Raw genomic sequence first — 25619 nt, forward strand, 5'->3', positions numbered from 1 at the left:
CGAACCTAGAGTCCGGGTCGAACCTCCCACCTAAAATCCTGACTAGTTTGCAGCCTACAATAAAATAAAACCATGCAAAGTGAGTGATTCAACATTGATGTAGACTCTGGGGTACTCTCAAGGTCGACTCGCACAGGTTAGGCCTGAAAATGATCTAGCTCTGTCTTTGAATTATTGGTGCTTGATTACAGGTATGAGGTGAGCTCTAGGAGTGATGGGTAGCTGTTTGGCAATGAATCATCGCAGTATCGTGGACACGTGCGATGAATCTGGAGTATGGCTTTGGGCTGCATTATCTAATCTTATTGTCTACTTAATAGTCTCAGTAGTGGTTACATACATAATCGAGTGAGTAACTCAGGTTCTGCGGAAGCGTTGCGAAGATCTTGCGGAAGCGATGGGTTCGTTTGAGTGGTTGCGACATCACTCGACTGTGAATGACGTCTTGTATGGCTAGAGTGGAAGGCGGTAGCTGTGACTCAGCCAGATCTGGGAATCACCACCTTGATAGATACGATGAGCTTCTGAGGGTCACCTGACAACTGGAGCCGAAGAAATAGCGATAAGATGTATGCGTGTTATCTTCGTGCAATTGAGTTAACGAAAAGGAAGGAAATCACAATTCACGGTGAAGACGCGCCAAAACTTCCCGCATCTCCTCCCGCTCCGCCTCCATCTCCCTCTCCGTCTCCCTCATCGCCTCCCTCACCATCGCACCCAGGATGCGACGCTCGAGCGCCCCACCCAACCTCAGCCACAGCCTGTCAGGGCCGAAGCGCCACAGCAAAAAGGCCAGAAACAGGCCAATCATGACGGCGATGCAGTCGCCTAGGAATTTGTTGGCGACTTGATTCCAGTCGAGCCAGGCGAACATTTTCGCGAGATTCTAGTGTTGATAGCTACATAAATACATTATTATTAGCACGCTAAAGCCAAATTACAGTTTGGAAACGAAATGTGCACGTACCTGTTCCCTTCTTGTGGGTGCTAAAGAACAGGAAGCAGGACTCGGAACGAGATTTACTACATTGCAGCTACAGCGTGGGCAAGCGCTGCTGCGCTGCTGCTTCATGGCTCGTGTACTCCTTCTTAAAAGTGTGGTGTGCGGTTCCCTCATTGGCTCTGTTGGGATATATTTCTACATCGCTCCTGCTTCACTATCTTACCATCGGATCAAGGCGCCTAGCACTTCTAAAAGTCAAGGTTTAATACAGTAACGCGAGCCTACATGACACTACGTGGGTACTTTTCGACCGTTCTTATGACCCCGAGGTAACTACCAACAGTCTCAAGGCCTACGCCTTCAGAAAAGACATGTTCTTGATCTGCTCCGTAACGTCCTCCAAGCCCTCCATCTTATCCTGTATGAGCTCAATAGCCTTCTGCGGATCCAACCAGCCGGCGAACTTCTCAGGCATCTGCAACTGCATGTTGCGTACATCCACCAAAAGAGCTTTCACCAATGGCCGATTGAACAGCTCTTCCGAGAGGTACTCTGGTACCGACTCGTCGACAGAGAGACTACTAAAGCCCATGAAGTTGCCCTTTGAGAACTGGTTTTGCGTGTGTTCAGTTTGAAGCTCTTTCGCCACAACCTTCTCCTTCCTCTCCTTGTAGATAATGAACTGCATAGCCCAAGCAGATCCATGTTTCTGGTACTCTTCCGCTGGCATCTGCCGGGCTACGCTCCAAAAGTCGTCCGTGGCGTATTTCTGCGGTGGAACGCATTCTTCGAGCGCTTTCACCGCCTCACCCATTCGGCCCCTAGCCTGCTTGCCCCAATGTACCAGATCGTACTGGCTTGTGCGCCAGAGCCGAGCGATCCAGTAGTCGCGCCTCTCTTTCCCATCGTACTCGATATGCATCGCCGTTTCCAGCCATGCGCCGACGAACTGTTCGAGGAATACAACGAGCTTCTCCGCGAGAAACTTGCGCGCATGCGGCGTGTTGAGGACTACATGGGCTAGGAGGACGTTGAAACGAATCTCCTTGTGCCAACTTGAGAACGACTGTGTCTCGCTGGGCTGCCAATGCCATGTTGCCATGCAGACTTTGATGTCTTGATCGTTCTTTCGCGCGAGGAAGTTGGCGGCGGCGAAGTCGTTGTAGTTGGCAAACACGAAGTCGAGCTGCAGGTTTGGAGGGATGGTAGGGACATGTAGACTTTCCGGGTTCTCGTAGCTGTCGCGGAGGGTGGGGAGACGGCCTGAGGGGAACACGCGGCCGGGGATCTTGAGCTTGGATAGCTTGTGTTTGAGGAGGTGACCGGCTTTGGTGTGCAGGTCGAGGAGTTGTTGGTTGGTAAGCGCCATCTTGGGGAAGGGAAGGGAAGATAGGTGTGTAGATTGTAACAAGCAGAGCTGGTAAGGCCGATAGAAATTGATTTTATGATACCGAATCGAGGTGAAGGCGAGCTGCTCGCGCGAAAGAAAAATCGCTGGTGACGCCATTTCTTGATCGAAAGTGAGGGTGAGTCGGCTGCCTAAGTGCAAACGCGCGCGATTCTCGCTCACCTCGACAATATCAACTATCTCAGTGCGCCAGATTTTGACTTCCTCTCTTGAATCTATTCCGATTATCTACTCTTTAACAACACCCCCTGACAACACCTGAATCGATAGGTACATCATGGCGCTTACGAAGGACCAAACTCTCGAACTCCACCGGAAGGCCACCCGACTGCTCGAGATCAAGCTCGCGCGTGTCCCCAGGCGCATCTTCGCATCGGGTAGTCGCCCTACTATCCACGAGTACTACACCAAGGCACCTACCATCTACGTCCCGAGTATACCAGAGCAGTACCAGCTGGAATATCTACTTGCCAACTACAACGCGGTTCTGGCCGCCGATTTCAAGGCCATCAAGACGCCAGGCGTAGACATTGACGCCGTCAAAGCGATCTGGTACTGGCAAATCGACAAGTCGCACTCTTTCAGTCGTTATCACACTGTCGTCCGATATAATATCCTGACCGCCGTCGTCGTAGGCGCGTCAAAAGACCTAGGTGCATACTGCCCCGGATCAGCGCAACAATTCATCCACGCCTTCGTTCTCGCGTGGAAAGAAGCAGTGTCGCAATCAACTTCTTTCACCGAACGGGAGGCCTTTTTGAAGCTGTGGCCAGAAGGGGATCACGATGTAATGCGATGGCGCTCATGGCAGCTCGTCGCCATGCGTCGGGCGGTTGCGCAGATGATGGAGAAGGTGCCTGAGCTCCCTTTCCCTGCTAGTGAGTTCTGGGACAAGGTCCAACAGCAGCCTGACGTCGAGTGGAAGAAGCATGGACATGCGTGGGCGGCGCAATGGATTAAACATGTGTCGGAGGAGAGCGAGCTTGCGGCCAATCAGAAGGCCGGAGATGCGGAGATGGAGGGTGTGGAGGCCGGTTTGTGTGGATTGGGAATGGAGGACGCGCCCGGATACCTTTGCGAAGAGCTGTTCGAGCAGCCACATGTGAGGGCTTTGCTCCTGGACATTGAGGAACCTGACCCGGAGCTGCCAAAGGAGAGGTGGGATATGCGAGCTATGTGGATGGATCCTTCTGCGGCGATTGCCTTCATGAAAGGTGTGAGTAGCACCGCGGTTGATGAGCTGGACACTGCGCTGCAAAACATGTCCTTCATGACCTAAAGCCGTTGCGTGGTCGCGTGCGTGTAACATAGCAGCACATGTATAGTAGAGATAAACTTACCTTCGACTCTTTTTTTACGCTGTTGCCCCGTACAAGTAAAAATTCTAAACAGGTCTGCCGCCTACATTAACACAAAAATCTGCAAAGTAGATAGCCCAACGTCGATGGAGCCTCTAGACCTACTTAGGATTTTCCTAGGTTGACGTGCTGTGATATAGAAAAATGTATTGGCAAAAAGAAAATGATGGCGCTGACAACCTACTAACACAGAGTCGTACCCTATAGCGTGCTTTCTGTTGTCAACTGTAGTGAATCGAACCCACGAGCGACCATGGGTATGACTCTTGCAATGCTGATAGCCAGTGTGGGTGAGACAACTGACTAGACTAGCCGGTGATGCGCATTGCTGTCTTCTTCGTTTCAATGAGAAAGGCTTCGGTGATGGGCTTTATATACCTAGAGAATGTCGCGATAGACCTACCACAAGTAAATTTGGGGGTGAGGCGGCGGGCTGCGATTTGGGGTGAAGGACGCACGTCATTGTGGGCGTGGACGGGAGAGTCTGTGCGGAGCTGGTGATTTAGGCGAGAGTGTTGACGGTGGGAGAGATGACGAGCTGCAGGTAAGGAGACGTGAGCGCGGAGATGATGAGTTGCAAATGCATCGATACGGTTTGGAAGGAACAGCGAATGTAGCGTATGATGGAGAGACTGCAAGATAGAGAAGACAGTGGGAGATCACGCAGTAACAAGAGGTGACAAAGTGTCCTAGGTGAGGCACTGGAAGTCGAAGTAAACATGGAGGCGCTGATGACATAGCAAACGAGAACGTCAGAGTGTGGGAGATACGGATAGAGCGGTGAGAGAAACTATAGTATCATGCAAGAGTGAACAGGTGCTTGCCGACTACATTAGTATACAAGCCAAAGTTTCGCAAGATCCAAAGGTAATGTAGACTCCTAGGTGATCCGTATTTAGCTTCTTCCTGGTACGAGTTGGTCCAATCCAGATATCCAAAGTCACGGTCAAGGCCAGGGTGACGGGCACCTTGAAGTATGATTTTACATTCCTCTTGCTTCAGTATCTTACTACGAGGGTAAAGCGTGACGCAACTCCCGATATAGAACTCTAATACAGTGACACAAAGTCAAATCAGAGCCATTCACGGCCATCTTCCCACTCATGTACTCGCCTGTTTCAGAGCTTCCAGTTTCTCAACCTGCCTCCTCAGCATAACAAGCGCGCCTAGACTGATCTTTCTGAGTCCGTCACGCTCGCCCTCCTCACTACCCTCGGCGCTTTGCTCGACAACGTCCTTGGCGGCTTCGATGGCCTTGTCGAGGAGTTTTGGCGCGCCGTCTTCTTCGCTGCGGTAGAGATACTGTAGCTCCTCCTTGAACGGCGCGACCTCATGTGTGAGTGCGTGGTGTATGAATGCGCGGGCGCGGAAGTAAGCACGTTCAGTGTAGAGCGCAGAGCTGAGCTTGGTCTCTGGCGCTGAGCGATGGACGTCGTAGCCAGCTTCGTTGTAGTAAGGTTCCTTGACCAGCACAAGTCCCATGATGGAGACGAGAACCTGTAGTAGTGTGCTCTTCGCAGGGCTCCAGCTCTCGTTCCGCTCGTCGGTATGCCATGTGCCCAGTAAACTCAGACAGATCTTGCCGTCCTCGTATAGGTTTGGGTTGACAGGACCGTTGCCGTTTGTCCAGCTGTGGAAAAAGGCCGATGGTGCTTCTTGTGGGTAGGCCGATCCGAGGTGGAAGTCGATAACGAAAGGCGCGTACTCATAAGGTGTGTCGTTAGGGCCGATCATGAGGACGCGGAGGAGATCTAATCGAGACTCCCATGTGCGGACGTAGATGCCTGGTGGAAGTGAGTTTCGGAGGATCTTGTGCTCTTTCGCTATCCGGCGCATGAACGCTGACGAGGAAGCTGATGATTGGGAGATGTAGTGATGAGAAGCTGGTGGAGCTTCTTCGAGGATGAGGAAAGAAGCTGGTCCCTCTGTCGGTTGTTCCGTATGATCATCCAGCGCTATTCCACCCTCTTCATCGGGCTGCTCTTCGGGAGTCGTCTTCGATGTATCGACTTCCTTCGTAATGTCGACAAGATCGGGCATCGATGTATCCGTGTTGCCATCATCTTCTTCCTCTTCGTCCTCATCCTCTGTCGACCAGTCCCCTTCGTCGCCAACGGGCTGTTCGCCATCCATGCCCTCATACTCAATCCACATCTCATTGAATGACGCCGTGTCGAAATCGCTCTCGTCACTCTCGTCGGAGTCATCGATGTACTCACCTTCTAGCGGATCCATGTTGCCGAAATCATCAGCCATATCGCTGCTGTAGGCAAGAGTGACGCGTTCGTAGGGAACCTTGACATCCACGACAGGCTTTGCTGCGCCAAGGCGAACAGTGAGCTTTCCGTCCAGACCCAGGTCGATGACCTCTCCAAACCAGTCGGGACTAGTGACGTTGAGCGGTGTCTGTACGCCTTCGATTGAGTCTGGATGTACAAGTACAAAGTCGCCGCGCCTTCGTGTTAGTGCTGGGAAAGAGTAAATGTCGTATAGACTGACGTCTTCAACGGTCTCGTGTAACTCTCCTGTACTTGACGGAGGAAGTAGGTCTGGGCCGAAGAACTCAATGGAAGGATTCTTGAACCATCGCACAGTAGCTATCCGATCTCGGCCTTTGACTGTCTGGACCACACCCACTTTTGAAGGCTTCTTTGTCGCAGAGTCATCAGCGTTGTCACCCTCGCGATTCTCTTTGGAGAAAACAACTTCACCAGGCCAGACCTCATCGTCGTCTTCTACATTGGGATCTGGCAGCAGAGTAGAACTAAGATCGTGCGTTATGGACAGGTCTTGCCATTGAACGGTGACCCGACTGTGAGTCTGCATCACTAAGAAGACATTGAGATCGTATCCCAGGCTTTCCGTCCGCGCGATGCGTGTCACCTTCCCTTGTGGATATCCGTTGGGTAGTTCCCTCGTGCCGTCGTACTTTACAGCTGCGCCGGCGATATCCTTGAACCGTACCCGGTCACCTACGGCCACATCGGTAACATGGTATGATTTGTCGACACCGTTTTCCGAGACGGGGAGTGTTGTGGCTGTACCTCCTGAGGCATCGTATCGGTAGAAGTTGGGGCTCTCGAATTCGTCTCGACTGATCGTTGCGGGAGGCTCGTCTGCATTGAAGGCGACGTTGCGCGCGCCAATACTTCTTGCTAGCCATTGCACGTCAATTTCGGATGCTCTTGTCTCGACTACCATGCCCACAGGCGGCACGCTCGGATCGTATGCGCCGAATCTCCAGTTTCCACGCCGCAGGTTGCCCTTTTTGGTCTTGACTGTGTCGCCTACGCTGAGCCGCTCAAGAGTGGTGTCGTCCTGTTCCAGCTCTGCCGGGTCCTCGACGACCACGACTGAGTTGTTGGCCAGCCTGATAGCGACCTCATCGTATACGTTCTCTACCCGACCCACCCAGTCGCCGTAGACGACTAAGGCGCCCTCGACGAATTCGTGAACGTTGATGAGCTCGTCGGCCGGAATGTTCCGTATGGATAGATCGTCGGTGGTTGTCTGTGTGATTTGGCCGCCGTTGAAGAGGGTCGCGGGGAAGAGGGTGCAGACTGCCTGGGTGCCAATGACCGTACCACTAATGTGATCTTCGGCCTTCCTCTTGACCACATCGCCTACATAAAGTGCGCGATCCAACAGCTGAAGCTTTGCTTCTGGTATGAGTTCCGTCTTGTACTGGGTTTGCCATGACACTAGGACGGTACCCCGCGGTGGGATACCGTCTTTCATGAACTTCCAAAAATCTTCCCTGGGGATATCGGTGTGGCGTTCGATGTCGTCGGGGTAGTCGCGCTGGGGCCGGGGCTCGTGCGAGTCGACATCGCCAAAAGATCGCTCTATGATGCCGACGCTGTACTTGTCGTCCTTGAGCCCCACGGTATCCTCGACACAGAAGACGACATCCTGCGCGCTTTGCATTTGGCGTGCTGAAGTATGCAGTGGTGTGATTTCTGCCACTTGTGCAGTGTTGACTGGATTTTGCGGTACTGAAAAGGTATTGGAGGCGGTGAAGAAAGGCACGAGGTGGTTCGAGGGAAGCGTTCGCGGCGAAATCGGTCGTGTCGGTGCAGCTTCGTCGTCGGCGGTCGAGAGGTCTGTGAGAAAACGATTCTGGAACAGTTCAGCGAGGAAGCGCTCGACTGCGTTAGGTTGCTGTGTTCTATTTGCGTCGTCGTCCGCGCTATTGGGGTTGTCTGTGTGGGAGTGGCCGCGATCCATGAGTCCTGCGGTTCCAATGTTGCGGTAGCGGCTGCATGTGAAGTGCAAAGGGCGCTAACGCGGCAGGGGTCAGCCTCGTGGCACCTCCGCCCGCAACTCGACACCTGGGCAGCCACCCCACGCACCCCTCGACACGCAATTCAACAGCTGCACGCGTCATTGGACGAGTGAAACGCGACAACATGGCGGATCCCCTCTACGAGCTACTGATACCCTACTTCGACGCCCAGGACGCGCAGCTACGGCCTTCGCCCAATGACGCCGTTACCAACACGTACCTCTCCCGCCTCACGACCCTGCCCCTAGCTGCCCTCACATCTTCCGAGCAGCAATCACTATCGCAAAGCTCGCAGTCTATACTACGATCACTACAAGCCCTCTCGAAGCGGTCGCATAAACCCATAATATCCTCGACCGACCATCTACTACATCTCCGCAAGACACTCCCGCAGATAGGCCAAGATGCAGGCACGGTACAGGCGCAGCTGCCCAACCTGGAAACAGCCGCGCAGAACTTCTCCGAAAAGTACAGCAGAGGGGCAGATAATGCGATACTAGACAGACGGAGAAAGGCAATGCTGTTGTCCCGCAACATTGACCGCGTATCCGATGTGCTCGACCTCCCCACCCTTCTCTCGTCCGCCATCAGTTCCTCTACAGCCGCCGCCCAAGCCTCTTCATCTACGGCCACCGCCAACGCGAACTATGCCTCGGCTCTCGATCTCCACGCACACATCAAGCGCCTCCACACGCTTTACCCAAACTCCGAGCTGGTCTCATCGCTCACTGCCCAGGCTGAGCAGGAGATGAAGACTATGACGACCAATCTCATAAGCTCGCTCCAGACTCAGGGCATCAAACTGGCAGGTGCCATGCGAACAATCGGTTGGCTCAGACGAGTGGCCCCAGAACTGGATGAAGCATGGTCAACAAAACAAGCCGGCATGGGCAGTGGAGAAGGCACACTGGGCGCCTTGTTTCTTGTCTGCCGATTGGTCTGCCTGGAGTTGATGCTCAGCGCATTAGATCCTCTACGCGAACTCGCAGACCAAGAGACAGAAAAGCGGACAACCAAGGCAGCGAAAGGCGACGCAGGCTGGGCAGTCGGTCAGCAAACAGAAAAGTATCTGAAGAAGTACCTCGAAGTCTTCCGAGAACAAAGCTTCGCTATCATATCCATGTATAAGAGCATCTTCCCCTCCGCCTTACCAGCACCAGGGTCCGACGAAAGCGCGCCAGCTGTAAAGCCAGTCAACACATCCAACCCTCTACAACCGATACCGTCGGCCCTCGCAACGTTTCCGCTACACCTCGTGGAGATGCTCTTCCATACCCTACGAACATACCTTCCAAACGTGCAAGATCGTTCACAACGAGACTCGCTCCTCACGCAGGTCTTATATTGTGCCGGTTCGCTAGGCAGACTGGGCGGTGACTTTAGTATGATGATTGCTCTCCTGGAAGAGGACCTGCGGACAGAGCTAGGAGAAGACACGGAGGATACGGAGGAGCAGGAGGTCGAGGAAGAGTGGGTAGAAGTCATGAAGAAGCACCGAGTCCAGGCATCGAGACTTGAACTACTGGCTTCTGGTGTTGGCTCTGGTAGGACGAGTAGTCCTGTAGACCGAGCAGCGAGCCCAATGAGATAGAGCTTTCCCTATACTTTGGTCTCAATACACGCCAGATGTCTACACGATCTTTTGTCCTATCGGCACATCGACGTGAAGATCCGCGAACACCCCTAGGAAGCATTTCCACGAATCCTTGTCTAGCACACGCACATGCCGTGCACCTCATGGACATTCGCAGACCGATTAGGCCTAGCGTGCCTGCATCTGGACCGCTCCTTCCTGGAGAAGCTGGCCAGGGAGCTGCGCCATGATTGTATACAACACCGCGACTACCTCCTAAATTCATCATCAGACGTATTTTGAGTGTGCAATGGCGTTTGTATCCTTCTGGCGTGCGCACACTCTGCTATGGTATCCAAGGATAAGCCGCACCTTGAGAGGTTCTTTCCAGTCGAACTCGACTAAGGAACTATGCCTTTCTCAGGGAAGGACCAGCGAATACCCCCAGGCTACATTCCTAGGTCTCGGGGGAGGGTACAAATACCTTTGTATCCTCCTGGCGTAAGTGCTCTCCTCAGACATGTGCGGGATCATGCCGGATCTTGATATAGACTTTCGGATGGAAGAGCCACTGGATTGACGATGCTTCCTATCCACGGGCACCATCGAATACCTCCCAGCTACGTCTTCAGGTCTGGTTCGAGCTTATAAGCCTGTCTGTATTCTCCTGGCGTAATCATCTTGCGCTGCACGATCAGATATACGGCGCATGCTACAAGGCCCTTGCCGTCGACATTGATAGTAGGCTTATGCTATGCTCCGTAGGAAGGACCACGTATATCTCAAGATACCTTTTCCCACTTAGCTCTACATTTTAGTGCACTGTTGTAGCCTCCACGGGGTAGTATGCCGCACCGAACTGCTAGGAGGTAGATCGACGTATCCGTAGAACGAGCCTTATTGGAGGTTGTGAAATTGAGTTGGTTGAACACGATTGGGGGCCTGGAGCAACTCGGCGTAATCTTGGGTATTACGGGACTTGTGATGAGCTGATATACGAAATCCTATTTCCTCTCACTCTCATTCAACCACTTATACACCACCCTCGCGTCCTTCCCTCTATACCTCTCGTCATTCATCGCCTCACCAAAAGCCTCCAACGTAGGCTTATCGAGTACAGTACGCGCGCCTACCATCTCCGCAAGCTGACTCCCCATGCCCAAAACCTTTGCACAAAGCTCGATGCGAAACCCGCCTTCGTACCCTCGCGAACTCGGCACATTGGCTTGTATACCCGGCACTGGATTGCTCTTACTCGTGACCCAACACTGGCCCCCGGAGACATTAATCACATCCGTAAGCAGTGCAACGTCTAGCCCCATCTTCGAGCCGATGTTCAGTGCCTCAGACGCGGCGAGCGATGTAATGGCACTGAGGTAGTTGTTGATGACCTTGAACGCTGTACCTGCGCCGATGTCGCCGCAGAGAAATATCGCATCTGGTTTGCCCATGTGGCTCAGATAACTCTTCACGGTGGGGAAAATGTCCTTGTTGTTCGCGCCGGCCATGAACGCCAAAGTACCGTCCTGCGCACCCATGGGTCCACCTGATACCGGCGCATCAACAAAAGTCAGCATCTTGCCCGCGCCAGAGTTCTCCACTGCTTTTGCGACCTCCAAGATTGTAGCTGTTTCAATGGTACCGCATTCCATGATCAGCTTTCCCTCTCCACCTTTTGGTTGTTTCTCCGCACCGGCCAGGACTCCTGTTTCTTTATCAAGATACACCTTCTTTACGGCATTAGAATCTGGAAGCATTGTTATGACGGTGTCGGCTTTTTGTACGGCATCATGTCCGTTCTTTATTACTTCCACTGGACCCTGACCTGATGCATCTGATTGGAACTTTTCGAGCGCGGAGATGGACACGTCGCAGATCAAGAGGGTATGAGAAGAGTCGAGCCCTTTGCGGAGGTTGAGGGCCATAGGATAGCCCATTACGCCAAGACCTGGGAACCATAAGTATGAGGAGTGATAGGGTTAGTTAGGTAGGAAGGAACGCACCGATGAAGGCCACAGTTTTGCTTGGTGACGACATCGTGTTGAGACCGGGATCGTGTCAGTACCTTCTTGCCGATTAATGTTTCCTTCTCTTTGGATTTATGAGGGTACTTTCGCAATCGTAGTCTCGGCTTGTTATTGTGAAGCGTCAATTGGCAGGAGCCATGCTCAGTAGCGCGATGTTTCCTACGCGATTGCAGTCGCGACGGACTCACCAATATCTTTCCCCGCACACAACCGTTCATCCTGGCCATCTACTCGCAGACAGTACTTCCTTGCTCAGAATACCCATCACACCAAGCCGCGTCGTGCTTCCCCAAGCCTAGCCCCGCATCTCACCCCGCATTGGGGAACCACACATGGCTTCTCCACCTCCGCAACGTTCGCAGATCGGCAATCCGGCTAATACTCTACACCCTGCCACCGACGTCGATATGCAGCCTTTCTGTATCACTCACTCTTCAGGCGTCCTGCGTATGGAAGCGAGTGACGGAGTATTTATCGAAGTTGGAGAAGCACCTAGGCCTAGACGATGGACACGAGTAATGAGCGCAGGAAGGCGCATGGCGTACATACATACCACCATCCGCTACTGTTTCCTTCGTTTTCTGAAATCCTCCGGCAATGGCAACGCCAGGCCTTGAACGCTCGGTAACCGACGAGAAGCACGAACAAGTGAAGCGTGAATATCTCGCGCAAGATGAGACCCCGGAAACCGTCGAGAACAAGAAGAAAGAAGATGCCTTGCGACGGAAGCTGGATTGCTTCGTTGCGCCAGTCATGATGATGCTCATGCTCATTAGCTATCTTGATCGCGGTAACATTGGGTTTGCTGCGACGCAGGGCATGACGACGGATATTGGACTGAAGGGTAGCGAGCTGAATGTACGTGAAGATCGTGATTTCGAATACTGGACAACACAAGGCTGACAAAAGCATAGACCGCTGTGTCGGTATTCTACATCTTTTACATTCTCGCTGAAGTACGTGTGTCCGCCATTTGCAGATATACCCATCTAACTTCATCTAGTTTCCGACCTCGTTACTTGTCAAACGTCTCCAGTTCAACAGAGTGATCCCAACGATCACTTTCTGCTGGGGTATCACGTGTCTATGCACCGGCTTTGTGCAGAACTTCGCTGGATTGGTCACCACGCGTATCTTCCTTGGCTTCTTCGAAGGATGCCTGTTTCCGGCAATGACGCTGTTCTTGTGTAACTGGTATACTAGAGAAGAGCTGGGTATCCGCATCGCATATTTGTTCATCGCCTCGGCGTTATCGGGAGCCTTTGGTGGCCTCATCGCATTCGGCATCCTGTACATGAACGGAGTTGCTGGGTGGTCGGGGTGGCGATGGTAGGCTGCAGCTTTCGCACACTTGACTAGGACTAATGCATACACAGGCTTTACGTTATCGAGGGTATCATCACCATTATCTGGGCAGCCTGTTGCATCTTCCTCGTCCCCAAATCCTTCGAAACCGCCTACTTCCTCAATGACGACGAGAAGGCTCTCATGCGCCAGCGCGCACATCGAACACAGGCTTACTCCGACTCTGAGGGCTCTGGTCATTATGGAAAGGCTGATATCAAAGAAGCAGCGAAGGACATTAAGAGTTGGGTGCATGGTGTCATCCAGATCGCGGTTGTGACGATTCTATATGGTTTCGGAACCTTCTTACCCATTATCATCCGCAACGGGTTCAACTTCTCCACTAAACAGGTACTGCTAGCCACTTACAGTTTTGCATACAGTACTGACATGCACAGGCGCAATACCTCGTCATTCCCGTCAACATCTGGGGCGCTATCGTCTATGCAATCGGCGCATACCTGTCTGACCGTTATCAAACGCGTTTCCTACCTCTGATCCTCATGGCGCCCGTAGGCATCGCCGGCTACGCCATTCTCCTCTCTCCAGTCAGCCCATACGTCCAATACTTCGCCACCTACCTCATCGCAACAGCCTGCTTCCTCTGCACCGGTGGAAACATAACCTGGCTATCTGCGAACTGTGCACCCGATGGCAAGCGTGCCGCTTCTCTAGGCATCCTGCTCACACTCACCAATATCGGTGGTGTGGTATCTGGCCAAATTTACCAGAGCAATGCTGCGCCAAAGTATACCTTGGGTCACGCCTGGAGTTTGGGGTGTTTGGCTTTTGCATGGTGCGGATGGTGGGTTGTTAGGGCGATGTATAGAAGGAGGGAGAAGAGGAAGGATGTCAAGCTCGATCAAGGGTATACTATGCCTGTTGGCAAGCAGTACACGGATCGTGAACCGGACTTTAGGTATCAGATATAACTGCGCAATCGTCTGAGGCACACCCAAAATCTACAACTGTCACATGAATTGACTCCAGGCTGGAGGACGACGCGTGACTTTTGGGTTTCAAGTATAAGTCTAAAGGATAGCGTGATGTGCTTCAAGCCTTTTACAAACAGTATATTCAGGGTTAAAGGGTAGCGTGGCTCACTTCGACCTTTCCGCAAACAGCGTGTGATATAGCCAGAGGGCCTGGAGTATAACAGGCTCACACATGATTTTACTCTTTGAACATTTTCATGCAGTCTGGACGTATACCAGGCCCCCGATCGTGTTCATTTGACTGAATGGTGCAACCATCAATAAGTCTCCTCGCAGAGATACATTGGTATGCCTATTCGAGGACGATACGATGCTTGCTGAGGTCGCTCTCGCCGAATTGTTCCATGATCTCGCCGTTCATTACACCATGGATGTAACAATCGCTTACGAGCTTGTGCCGGCCTTCTTCCGCTGGTGTGAGGAGGAAAGGGACGGTTGCCCCGAAGATGACACAGCACACGTCGCCGACTTCGACCAAGTCGCCTAGTGGAGCTAATCCGATACGCCCATCTCTAGTCAGAAACACACTCGCGTTGCCGAGATCATAAAAAGCCCTTCGGACCCATATTGCGTCTTTTCTCTCTTGTACTTCCATCACAGCCTCCTGGTCACCCGGTCTCGCCACACGGATAATCTTTTTATATGCATTAATTAAGTATTGCTGTGTCCCATCGGAAATGGCGGAGAAGCTACTGCTTCCTGGGTAACCTATCGCTAAGCTGCGTAAAAAGTCGACATGTCGTACTGCGATGCCCAACCGTGACGAGCTTCGCATCACATCATCCCATAACGTATCGATGGATACTACCCCTAGCCCGCTGGCCGACGCATATGTGGGATTGACCTCCGCATAGTCCCCTTGTATCGTAGATGACCTCCAGATGACTGTGTCGAAGGTGCAAGCACCAACGCTCAATCCATTCTCGCCATACTGGGTGGCTGTGAAGAGTTCTGTGGCGCCTCCCGCTTGAAACCAATAGGTCGGCTCCGCTATTTTCGGGCGATATTCCCCAGCAACATGCCATACTGGTAGCCAAGAAGGATGCATGTCGCCCATAAGTCTTTCTCTACTGTTGTGAGTGACAGCCGAAAAAATGAACGGCGCTTCTGCGGATTCCTCCATCAGTGCATAGGTGAGACGAAGATTGAGGTCGTCTATCGAAGGAGTGTAGTCTGCCTCCACGAACGTGCGGCCTGCACTGGTAATCGCGGCTGAACAGCCCAAGAATGCGTAAACATGGTCTCTGGGATCGCTTGCTTCCAGGGGCCGGGCTTCCATAAGGAGCGCCCAAAAGGGCTTCTCTTTGAAGAAAGTGGTGGCTAAGTAAGCCAATCCGCTGCGGGATTGCTGCCATCGTTCCGGCTGATGGATATTGTAATAGAAATAAAGGGCTATGCGTTTTGAAGGAAAAGTCGGGAATTGCTCAACGATACCCCGCAGGACATCCTGGAAGTCTGGCTTTGTCTCTATCCAGATTGATAATTCCAACACATCAGCAATGTCGATGCTGACTGAGCCCCAAAACATGCAGCATTTCTCGGCAATGGCGGCTTCCTGAACAGTCCATACCCGTCCGAACCAGGGAAAGCGGAAGACTTTTGCGACCCCTAACCATGTTCCTTCGTCCATACAAATAGGGTACGGTTTTGTGAAGGGTTCCATGTTGTAGACGCTTCGGCCTGCTTTCAAGAATAAGTCCGCAAAATATGCATTCGCCTCGAGGATGAGGGCAAATGCATCTTTAGCAATATTTTGATCATCGCAACCAAGCCAGACAAGCGTACGTTTTGCGTTCGCATACACCTCGCCCATTCTCTTGACTTGATGTCCTTTCTCCTTCTTGTCTTCCTGGTTGATACACAGGGCATCCGCCCATAGCACTCGAGGTTCTGATGTGTGCCGAAAATTTCGAAGAGCATCTGAGAGGCTGACGGTGATCGGCACCCGCTGTCCATTACACTGCACGTCGACAGTGTCGTTGGGGTCGCCCCAAACGTACGATATCGCTTCATATGAGCCCTTAGACTGTTCTATGTCGACAATCTCAAGGCTGCAGTCGATGTCTTGGTTGTTGTCGCCGGGTTGGAGTTTCAGCACGCGTATGAATTCGCCCGCTGGGAGTGGTTCGTAGATTGTGTCGTACTGTCTCTCCTCGCATACTCTCGGTCGCTTGGTTTCGGGAGGCGCAGAAGGAGACTCGATCCTGCGCTTTGCCATGCTTGGACAGATTGCTAAGAGAACTGGGTGAGCTTGTAGAATTGTAGTGTCGGTGGGAAAATGTCAATTGATGAGGAAGGCTGAGGGCGGTGCAAGAGCGCCAGCAAGGCAGCTACAAGCCACCCACATGCTGATTGGCGAGACACCATGCACAGATGTGGCCCCCAATATTCTCTGTACGGTGTCGCTGAGCCTTTGGCGGGGTAATGTCGGCACAAGGATGAACGAGGCGTTTGAAGGGACATGAACAGACACTTACGTAAAGCGAACATATAGATATATTAGACCTCTAAAGACCACTTTGTGCCCTAGTAGTATCTAATGCCAAACAAAAGAAATACCCCCATACCATGTATATGCCTCCCAACCCAGCCGCGGAACCAACCAGTCCCACGACATCAGATGCCGCCTAACCCAAGGAAAAGTGGTATGCTGTGGTATCATCCATATGCGAGCCCTCAAAACGCCATATAACACCGTTCCGTTCCATCAGACGCACTGCTGATAGACCGTGTAGACCCGTTGCTTACGGGCAGGTCAGACTCCTCGTCCTCTTGCTATCGCCCAGCCCCAGTACTTCTCCCCTGACATGCTTGGGTACTTGGGCTTTCGCCCAGCACTGCATGGCCACTCTGCGCATGAGCTCCACCTCCTCATCGCGCAGTCTGAGTTGTCGCTTCGCTAGCTTGCTCTTCCTCAGCTTGACGCCCTTCTCCTGAACCGCTTGTCCGGATACCACGAAAGGCACCGTAGGATGTGTAAGCCCACGCTTCGAGCCCGGGCGTTCGGTTGTAGGAGACGAGACGAGGGACTCAAGGTTCACGCACTCAGCGATGAGGGCCTGGATACCAGCGGAGAGTTGTGTTGCACGCGAGAGGATGTAGCCCCAGATCTCCGAGCCCTCCCAGAATGGGTCGTTTATAACAGCGTGTTGGAGCGCGGGGAGGATGTGAGGGAGCGGAGGCAGCGTTCTGTCTTCGATGTGCTTTGGCGGTTCTTCTTGCGTTGGCGTCGCGATGTTTGCTGTGCTAAGCAGACTTGCGGCGATGGTCAGGCGGATGTGGCTGTCGGTGCTGAGGGTTGCTGTTACGACGCATGCTGGGCAGCCCCGGGTGCGGCACCAGTCTGATTCTTCGGTTATGAAGCACTGCAGGCCGATAAATGCGCTGCGGGATTCGCCCGAGAAGGCGAGTTCGAGATCAGAGGCGCGTTGTGTGCATAGTGCGGCGGAGGCTAGTGTGGATGCGCGGGAGAAGAGGGTTACGACGGGCATGATGAGAGCGTGGAGGATATCGCGGTGGAGTATGTACGTCTGTTTCGCCTGGGAAGAACATTGCGTGTGTGTTGCGCAGAAGCTGGCATACTTGTTAGTGATTGAGGTTTGCCGTAGAGCTGGGGGTGGATAGGCATGTGGAGCTGGAGAGAAGCGATACGAAGCGCGATAAGCTGCTCGCGACGGGGGAAGAGGAACAGGAACATGAACATACTCAGCATCACCGGCCAGATGCCTCCTCAGCGCGCAAAAGGCTTTTGACTCGCCCAGCGCCTCTACATCCTCATGTGGGATCACAAAAGGGCTCTCCATCGGCACAGCGTATCCGTAGTCCATCGTATCTCTCTGTCGGCGTGGCTATCTCGCTTCGCATCGGTATGCAGTCGGGCTATCTCGAGTCGAAAGGCAGACGAGAACGAACAAGCTTCTTCGCACGACGAGGCTAAAAAGCAAATAAGAGGGGGAAGAGCAAAGCAAGCAAGATGCCAGGGAAAGAAGGCTTCGAGGGTATTATCATTATTCCCTGCAACGGACGGCCGTTCCCTATTTCACCCCCCAAATGACGCGAACGAGCCTCCCTCATGCCCAGGAGCTCCACCCGCTGCTGCGCTGCCGGGGTGGAGACTGCTGTAGATCTAGACTTGCATATTGCGCACCCCCCTTTCCTTATCCGCCCACGCTTGTGCAGAGCCCGTATCCCACGACTGCTTTATGTAGCCAACTAGCTCGCGCCAGATGGCATCACCACCGGCCGGGAAGTACTGCCTTTCGGATTCGGGCAGAAAACGCGGCGTGGGCGGTTAGTTCCCTGTTGCGCATCAACAGCTTGCTTTTCTCCGCACTTCAGCAGCATCAACAACGAAGAAGCGGTGGAGCATTTATTTTGCGACCTCGTTAATTTGAGGGAAGCGAAATGCCTCCTGTATCTCAGACAGCAGGTGTACCCGCGCCTACGTACTTCTCTCCCTTTCCCCTAAACCAATTTGCGAGCATGATCTTCAATGATGCAAGCGCAGCTACACCGACCCGACCGCGCAGAGGCCGATCAACCCGAACATCGCGATCGAAACGAAAACGACGTCGAGGGTAGAGCGGTCGGTTGACAAGGACGACCCCGCTGAAACACGTTTCGATAAAGAAAGTCGCTAGCCCAAGGGTTCGCGAGAGGCACTAGATATCGCGACATTGTTAACTGCCGCACTATTGGAAGCGCGTAGCGGCCGACATCACCACCTCAGCTGCGCCATCTCTCGACTTGCAGATGTCATGGACGCACCGCCTGTATCTCTGTGCGAATGGTTCTTACACCTGCACTGCGAACTATTCGGCCCTGCGTCGCTGGCGATATCGCTCGGTTTATGAAATATGGAGCCGAATTACGCGTATCGCTTGCTGGTACCGCGGCCGTGAACAGGGTGCGTCCCGTCAACATCGCAACATGCTACAATGACAGGACAGAAATGTTTGCGTGGAACGGAAGATTGGTGGTGAAATTTTCATGACGCTACAATGATTGATTCAGATACAGGCTGATACGGGCTGAGTGGGAATTGGCTGACGATGGCGTTTGCGCTACGGAGGACGGGCGCTCCCGTGATCGACGCTACAGCAGGATGCAGTCTCAACTTTCCTGCTTGAGATGCACTATCGTGGTGCAAACTATCAGTTTCGCTGTTGAGATGACGTTGCCCAGCCAGTACCACGGCTGATATCGACGCCTCTTCCCCCTTTCCGGTCTTCGTTCTTCCCTCACGCTCACCCACCAGTACAGTAGGAGACCCCTGGGACGTGCAGGCGCATCGGCTTGTAATCCGTCGATTTGGCTGCTAGTCAGGAACGACTGAAACGTGCAGTCGCGCTATCGATCAATTGTCTTGTAGCGCACGCCGGAGTGACAAGCGTTCGAGAATGATGCCATATTTAGTAGCATGACAGATTCGTCTTGTAAGAAACGACTGCAGCTAATGTAGACTTTGCGTCTATCGGACTTGGCTACCAGTGGACTTCAGATAACGGACAAGCTATGCATCGGCCTTTTGTGGTTTGTTGCACTTCGATATCGAGAACGGTAGCTCTGATGAACTCTAAGATTTGTTTGGCCAGACCGTGCCGCCGGTATCCTCTGGTCGATGATAAAACATTACAATATCAGCGAAGCCTTCTTCACCTAAACCAGAAAACTGAGTACGACCCATCGTTGCTAAGGATGCGTCGTTGGGTGCCGTCGGCAGTCTGCTTCCTCCCGAAAGGATCCGTAAGTAGCATTGTAAGCTTCTCTGAAATCGGGCCCATCTCTTGCTTCGACACAGGTATGGGTGGGCTCAACAGACTCGGATCAGGCTGCAGGATGGCAAAGATGCTGCTCTTTGATCGACCGATCATCCGACGATGGACATCTTGCAAGTGGTCGTATAGGGGCCAGAGTGTCTCCAGGTATCGCGCGGCGACGGGTTCGCATGGTTTACATGGCTCGAGCATATCCATGCACGACTTGGCGTACGTGAGATCAGCTTCGACTCCTTCAGTTTGACCGTCCATGAGTTTAGTCGTTGCGCTGAAGAGCAGGCAAATGGCAGCTGAGAATGCCCAGTAAATACTATGATCGTTAGTTCGTGGGGTGTTCGGGTTTTGTATACGAACTTACATGATCCAGCAACGCGTTGTCAGCGTACCGTCAAAAGAGATAAGGCTCAATATGCGAGCAATGTTCTGGGCAGCCATTGCACATTCCTGTCGGTATATCTTGACATCTTCGACTGAAATGTTATTCAACGCAGATGGAATTCCGTCGATAAGCTGGGCTTCTGCTGAAGCCACTAGTAGCTGGCGGTATAGCAGGACCAGTGCACCAAGATACATGATCTGAATCAGTCAATAAAATGATGATACAAGAAGATGGAAGGTCTCCTTACGTGCAACATAAAGACCGCTCGCCTTTGGAAGACTGTCAAGTCTTGTGCGGCACTAGACAGAAGCGTAGGGATCTGTAACGTTTGCGGAACTTCTTCACGCCACTTTTCCAGCTTCATTGTGAGCATGGTGATGTTCCCTTTGGTAGCTAGCTCTGGAGATGCCAGTGTCTTGGCAACCTCGGCGGCTATCAGGTTGATCTTGCTGGTTTGCATGTGTATGAGTTCATCGATGGACAGCTGATCTTGGCGATGGGCAATGCAGGCGACCTAGCCATGTTAGTATCATGAAAATCAATATAGGCTCGCCCTGGCATACCTGGATGTCACTGGCTGTCACCTCAGTGGGATAGCCGAGGGTGTAGGCAAGCCATGAATCCATGAATACGAGGCTACGGAATATCTTTCTCCAGTGGTCGTCCGTTGCTGAGCGAGACGAAGTTTGCAGAGCCGGATACTTCCAACGGGCGATCTGTAGTCCTGCAGCTGTGGCTTGTTAGTACAATCACATGATCAAGTGTACGAGTTGAACATACCGATAAGATACTTGGCGCTCATGTGCTTCTCGAGCAAAGAATAAAAGGACAAAGATAATAGCAAGCGCATTGTGCGGAAATAGTCTTGTCTGGCAGTCTGCTCGTTGAAATGAAGGGTCCCAGATGCGTAGAGCAATCGGCGCATCCGATCAGGGTAGGCATCGATGTCGTAATGCGCGCCCATAGCAGCAACTGTGAAGCATTCGGCAAGTGTCATGTCGTCCACCTTCTTTTGGGGCCGGTAGATACGGTCAAGTATCTCATTAACCTCATCATAAGTCCACATGAAGAGCAGCGACCCAGTTCCTTGCACGAACGCGTACATGGACCGCCGAACACGATCCTCGGTCGGCAAAAATGCTTGACTGAACTGCTGGCCGGATCCATTGAGTATCTCGCCTCTGAGGGTGACCAACTCACTGAAGGCCAGCGTCAGAGCATTGTGGCATGCTTCGGCTTCGGGTCCGGCTGATATGCTGCTTGATTGGAGAGATACCGGGCTGTCTGAAGAGCTCGGGCTAGCACGTGAGTATTGTCTCGTGTTGTTAGAAGTGTCGGTCGTTGAGCGACTATTCGTCGGTCGCTGTTTGCCAATGCTCGGACTTGATTGTTGCGACTTGAACTCGTTCAGATAGGCCTGATACTTTCGCCAGTTATCCGTCTTCTTGTAGTCGTCCATTTGGGCTTCGAACTCTTGCATGGCTCGGGCCGCATTGCTTTCCCAGATACGCTTTCTCTCTGAAGGAAGCTCCTGCCATCTCCGACCGACTTCGCGAGCTATATCCACAAAGGATAGTTGGCTGACCTCAGGGTCGGTACGAAGCTGGTCGGCGAAGTTTACATCTGACAACAAGTTAGATCAAGTCCTGATGATATCATGTGCGAAGAGCGTACATGCTGTCTTTGGCTTCTTTGGCGCATTTGGGTCTGCCCGCGGATGCCGCCTGTACCTCCTCTTCTCTCGTGGTGGCAGGGACGTTGTTTGCCTGGTGAAACTTTCCAAAGCGGAGGTCGATAATGACGTCGGCTCAGGCGAGTTATTTTCTGGCTCCAGTGATAGTAATTGAGGGATGCCGCGGTACGTGGCAATCTCTCGCTGTAGTAATCTCCTGTGGCCAAGCTTGAACTCGAGCGCTGTTAAATCGTCCTCCGTGATGTCTACAACCGTCTCCCAGTTGTGGAACCCATTCTCAGCGAGCACCTGAGCATACTGAGTGAGCCCAAGTCGCTCCAAGACTTCAGTGAGGTCTGGGACAGAAGAACTCGGAAAGGTAGGGATCGCCATGAGGGGTGACGTCTGTGGTGGAAGAAGATGGGAAAAGGGACAAATGGCATATATGAGCGCTGCCACACGGCATGACAGATGCCGCGACTATGGCCTTACAGGCGGGCTGAAGCTGAGATGGACGTTATAGGGTAGCGCGCAGTCGTGGCCGGTGATCCAGACCGCGTAGATGAAAAGAAGGGTGTTCTGGGAGAGCCTCGAACGTCACAGCCCGGACCCACTTTTGACACACGCTAGTGGCAGTAGCCGGTTTCTGCCACAGGGCAAGAACTTCCATGGGAATTCAAGACGCCGCCACACGACGCGCCCATGGTGTTTGTGTTTTTCCATGAGCACGTATTGCTAAGACGGCTCGGTCCTGCTGCTGTTCATCTCATTTCGCTATTGCTGCTGAGCGCATCGGCCTTCTCTAGCGTGCTACCGACATCAGCAGCAGCACCGCGCTGTGTCCAGACCTCAGAACACCACGCAAAGACAACGATGCGAATCATGTGGCCCAAACACTCACTACCAGTGTGTTGCCGCTCAATGCAGCTATACGCGCTCCAGAATCAACGTATGATCTTTTGCGCTATCTGCCGAGGGAATGATTCCCGGGAAGCTTAAAGTTGACCGCCCTTCCACCACTCAAATACATGAAGCAGCTACGGAATTGCTTTCCACCTCCCTGTTCCAGTCAGAAGCCATCATCTGCACTACAGTGTCTCTTGAGTGTGTAACCCACGACCGGGGTTTACCGATCGAAAGCTGCTCGACGATCGTGTTCTTATGTAGGCCAAAGGCCTAGACTGTTCGTGCATCTCCGACACAGCGGCGCGCCATCTCGCCAGCCTCTAGCTTACCCACACGACTTCCCGGTTCCCGTGCATCTCTGCGCCACACCTCCGCGCGATGAGTAGGGAATGTCTCTTCGCTTGGATCGGTACCCTTTCCCCACACACACTCTTGCTGATCATGGCCATGGTAGATTCGCGCAGCCTTGCCATTGGCGCTGGCAAAGCTGCTGATCTCCATGTTGTGAAACGAGCAGCCTCGTGGCCGTCGTGCTAAGCACGTGCACTTAAATCCTGTTTATCTTCTTATTTACGCGCTTATCTCGTAATAATCTAATTATAATAACTTTAATAGTATATTAAGTAGTTAAGTATATAATAACTATAATTTACTAATAAAGTCTAAGCTAGTACGTCTTTATATATATTTATAGTATAGTAATAAATTTTTAAAATAACTTTATAATAAAATAGCTTATACTATAAAACTATAGTTAAAGTTTAAGTATATAAAGTACTATTACTATATTATTTATTTTTATCTAAATTCTCTATTATAGTAATACTATATTAGCTTTTAAGCTTAGCTCTTACTAATACTAGAGCTCTTAACCTAGACTCTCTAGTCTAAGTTAGAATAACCTACTTACGTACGCCTACTTAACGTAGCTTTTAAGCCTACTAAGACTATATAGCGCCTTAGGCGCTTACTACCTTAAGTAGCTACCTAGCTAGTACCTTTATAATATACCTATATTTATACCTACCTACTATACATCTGCTATACGCCTATCTTATACACTACCTTATATACTATATAATACGTAATTACTCTACACTATACGTATTATATTATATTATATGTATATATATATACTAATATACTAAATATAGCTTTATATTTAGCTACTCTTATAGAAATACTATTACTAGTAACATTATAATACTATTACTATTACTACCTACTACTTTACTATATAAATACCTATACTAATATAAGACTTAACTAATATATTATACTACGCGCCTTATAGGCGCTTAGATACTTAAGTATAACGCTAGGCTATTCTAATCTCTTATAGTCTTTACCTACGCCTTATAACTTAATATTATTTTTTTCTTTAACTTACTCTTACTCTTACTTTTTAGGTTAAGTTTACCTAACATACGCTATACTAGCTTATTTAACTTTTAAAGCTCTACGCCTATAAAAAGATTATAAGCCTCTATATACTATTAGCACTCGCTTACCTCTATACTCTATATATATATATATATATATATATATATATATATATATATATATACACACACGTACTTTACGCTCTTATATTTTTAATAAACTTCTTAAATAACCTTATAAGCTCTATATTTAATAGTAAGCTTATTCTTCTAGTATTTACTACTTTTATGCTTCTTTTTCTTATAATAGTTACTACGTTTACATTTATAAGATCTACTACCTATAAGAGCTTAAACCTTTCTATACTTAATTAGCGCCTATATATATATAGTAGTATACACTCTACTTACCTAGCTTCTTAAGATACTTTATAAAAATTATCTATATTATTTTATTTTACTTTAGACTTTAAATAGAATATATTTAAATAGAAGATATTTAAGAATACGTTCTCTTATACTAAATAAAGTTCTTTTAAAGTACGCTTTTTACTACTACACTCTTATAACTATACTCTTAATTAGCTCTTTCTTAGCTCTTTAGCTACTATAGTTTAATATATAACTTAAATTAATCTAAATCTCTACTACGTTCTAGCTACCTAACTTATAATTACTACTCTTATACTTTTTATTCTATTTATAGCTACTACAATTACGCTTACTACTTCTTCTTACTAATACTAAACTACGCTTACTTTTAGTACTAAGATATTATTTTATTAATAACTTAAATAAAGTAAAAAAAATATATATACTAATAGTAAAGTACTTTAAAAATAGCTACTATATTAAGCTAGTTAAGCTTTTATACTATAAGATTAGTTTAAGTAAAATTTATAAATAGCTAAAAGTATTAAAGTAATTACTACTAATAAAATATAGTAATTAGCTAGTATAATAATATTAATATTATATAGCTAAAGATTAATACTTTAAATAACTTACTATTATAAATACTAGTAAATATAACTTTTATAAATAAAAACTAGCTACTTACTACTAATAATATAATACTTATAGTTATAAATACTATTATTACTAAGTATAGTAAGTAATTTAATAAAATAAAATAGTAGTAGCTTAAAGTAGTAAGTATAAGTTAGTAAAAATAATAAAATACTAAAGTAAAATTATAGAAAAAAACTTACTTAGAGACTAGTATCTTAGTAATAAAATTACGTTAAAATATTAGAAACATTAGAGCAGATCCTGTTTATTGACTTGGAGCATTCAGCCATCAATCATGAGGCTTGTGCCTGGATCACGCATGACGATCCACGCTACACAAGCAACAGCTGTCAAATCGCATCAAAGGGTACAGCAACCGACACATGCACCACGTCCTTGGCCAAATATCAGGCTCTCTTGAACTATCAAAATTAGTACGACTGCCCAATCCTTACACGAGCTACTGCAGACGATGGGCTTGGAAACGCCCCAAAATAACAGTGTTCTGTACGCATCATATCGAGCAAATGGGGGTCAATTTTCGGAAGTATGCACTACG

The 25619-nt window shown here is 50.2% G+C and overlaps 9 protein-coding genes across 9 annotated transcripts; 3 read left to right on the top strand and 6 right to left on the bottom strand.

The window, feature by feature from the left end:
• Positions 1-1295: 1295 nt before the first annotated feature.
• Positions 1296-2312, bottom strand: J4E88_005859 (uncharacterized protein; the record flags this gene model as incomplete). Its single annotated transcript, XM_049399491.1, has 1 exon — positions 1296-2312. The coding sequence occupies one exon, from the start codon at positions 2310-2312 to the stop codon at positions 1296-1298; it is 1017 nt and encodes a 338-aa protein (XP_049254504.1).
• Positions 2313-2628: 316 nt separating this feature from the next.
• Positions 2629-3630, top strand: J4E88_005860 (uncharacterized protein; the record flags this gene model as incomplete). Its single annotated transcript, XM_049399492.1, has 1 exon — positions 2629-3630. The coding sequence occupies one exon, from the start codon at positions 2629-2631 to the stop codon at positions 3628-3630; it is 1002 nt and encodes a 333-aa protein (XP_049254505.1).
• Positions 3631-4810: 1180 nt separating this feature from the next.
• J4E88_005861 (uncharacterized protein) lies at positions 4811-7936 on the bottom strand (the record flags this gene model as incomplete). The annotated part of the gene is made up of 1 exon (XM_049399493.1): positions 4811-7936. One exon carries the CDS (start codon positions 7934-7936, stop codon positions 4811-4813), a length of 3126 nt encoding a protein of 1041 aa, XP_049254506.1.
• A 182-nt stretch (positions 7937-8118) lies between these two features.
• On the top strand, positions 8119-9585 carry J4E88_005862 (uncharacterized protein; the record flags this gene model as incomplete). The annotated part of the gene is made up of 1 exon (XM_049399494.1): positions 8119-9585. The coding sequence occupies one exon, from the start codon at positions 8119-8121 to the stop codon at positions 9583-9585; it is 1467 nt and encodes a 488-aa protein (XP_049254507.1).
• Positions 9586-10571: 986 nt separating this feature from the next.
• Positions 10572-11604, bottom strand: J4E88_005863 (uncharacterized protein; the record flags this gene model as incomplete). Its single annotated transcript, XM_049399495.1, has 2 exons — positions 10572-11515; positions 11571-11604. 2 exons carry the CDS (start codon positions 11602-11604, stop codon positions 10572-10574), a joined length of 978 nt encoding a protein of 325 aa, XP_049254508.1.
• Positions 11605-12191: 587 nt separating this feature from the next.
• On the top strand, positions 12192-13870 carry J4E88_005864 (uncharacterized protein; the record flags this gene model as incomplete). The annotated part of the gene is made up of 5 exons (XM_049399496.1): positions 12192-12452; positions 12509-12550; positions 12598-12923; positions 12971-13289; positions 13337-13870. The coding sequence occupies 5 exons, from the start codon at positions 12192-12194 to the stop codon at positions 13868-13870; spliced, it is 1482 nt and encodes a 493-aa protein (XP_049254509.1).
• A 355-nt stretch (positions 13871-14225) lies between these two features.
• Positions 14226-16151, bottom strand: J4E88_005865 (uncharacterized protein; the record flags this gene model as incomplete). The annotated part of the gene is made up of 2 exons (XM_049399497.1): positions 14226-14567; positions 14844-16151. 2 exons carry the CDS (start codon positions 16149-16151, stop codon positions 14226-14228), a joined length of 1650 nt encoding a protein of 549 aa, XP_049254510.1.
• Positions 16152-16677: 526 nt separating this feature from the next.
• On the bottom strand, positions 16678-17645 carry J4E88_005866 (uncharacterized protein; the record flags this gene model as incomplete). Its single annotated transcript, XM_049399498.1, has 2 exons — positions 16678-17543; positions 17639-17645. 2 exons carry the CDS (start codon positions 17643-17645, stop codon positions 16678-16680), a joined length of 873 nt encoding a protein of 290 aa, XP_049254511.1.
• Positions 17646-19587: 1942 nt separating this feature from the next.
• J4E88_005867 (uncharacterized protein) lies at positions 19588-22154 on the bottom strand (the record flags this gene model as incomplete). Its single annotated transcript, XM_049399499.1, has 6 exons — positions 19588-20020; positions 20069-20286; positions 20337-20603; positions 20653-20819; positions 20870-21712; positions 21764-22154. 6 exons carry the CDS (start codon positions 22152-22154, stop codon positions 19588-19590), a joined length of 2319 nt encoding a protein of 772 aa, XP_049254512.1.
• Positions 22155-25619: the final 3465 nt, after the last annotated feature.

The sequence above is a fragment of the Alternaria novae-zelandiae genome (assembly GCF_023758075.1).
Source record: "Alternaria novae-zelandiae strain BMP 2774 chromosome Unknown scaffold_11, whole genome shotgun sequence".
NCBI classification, from domain to species: Eukaryota; Fungi; Ascomycota; class Dothideomycetes; order Pleosporales; family Pleosporaceae; genus Alternaria; species Alternaria novae-zelandiae.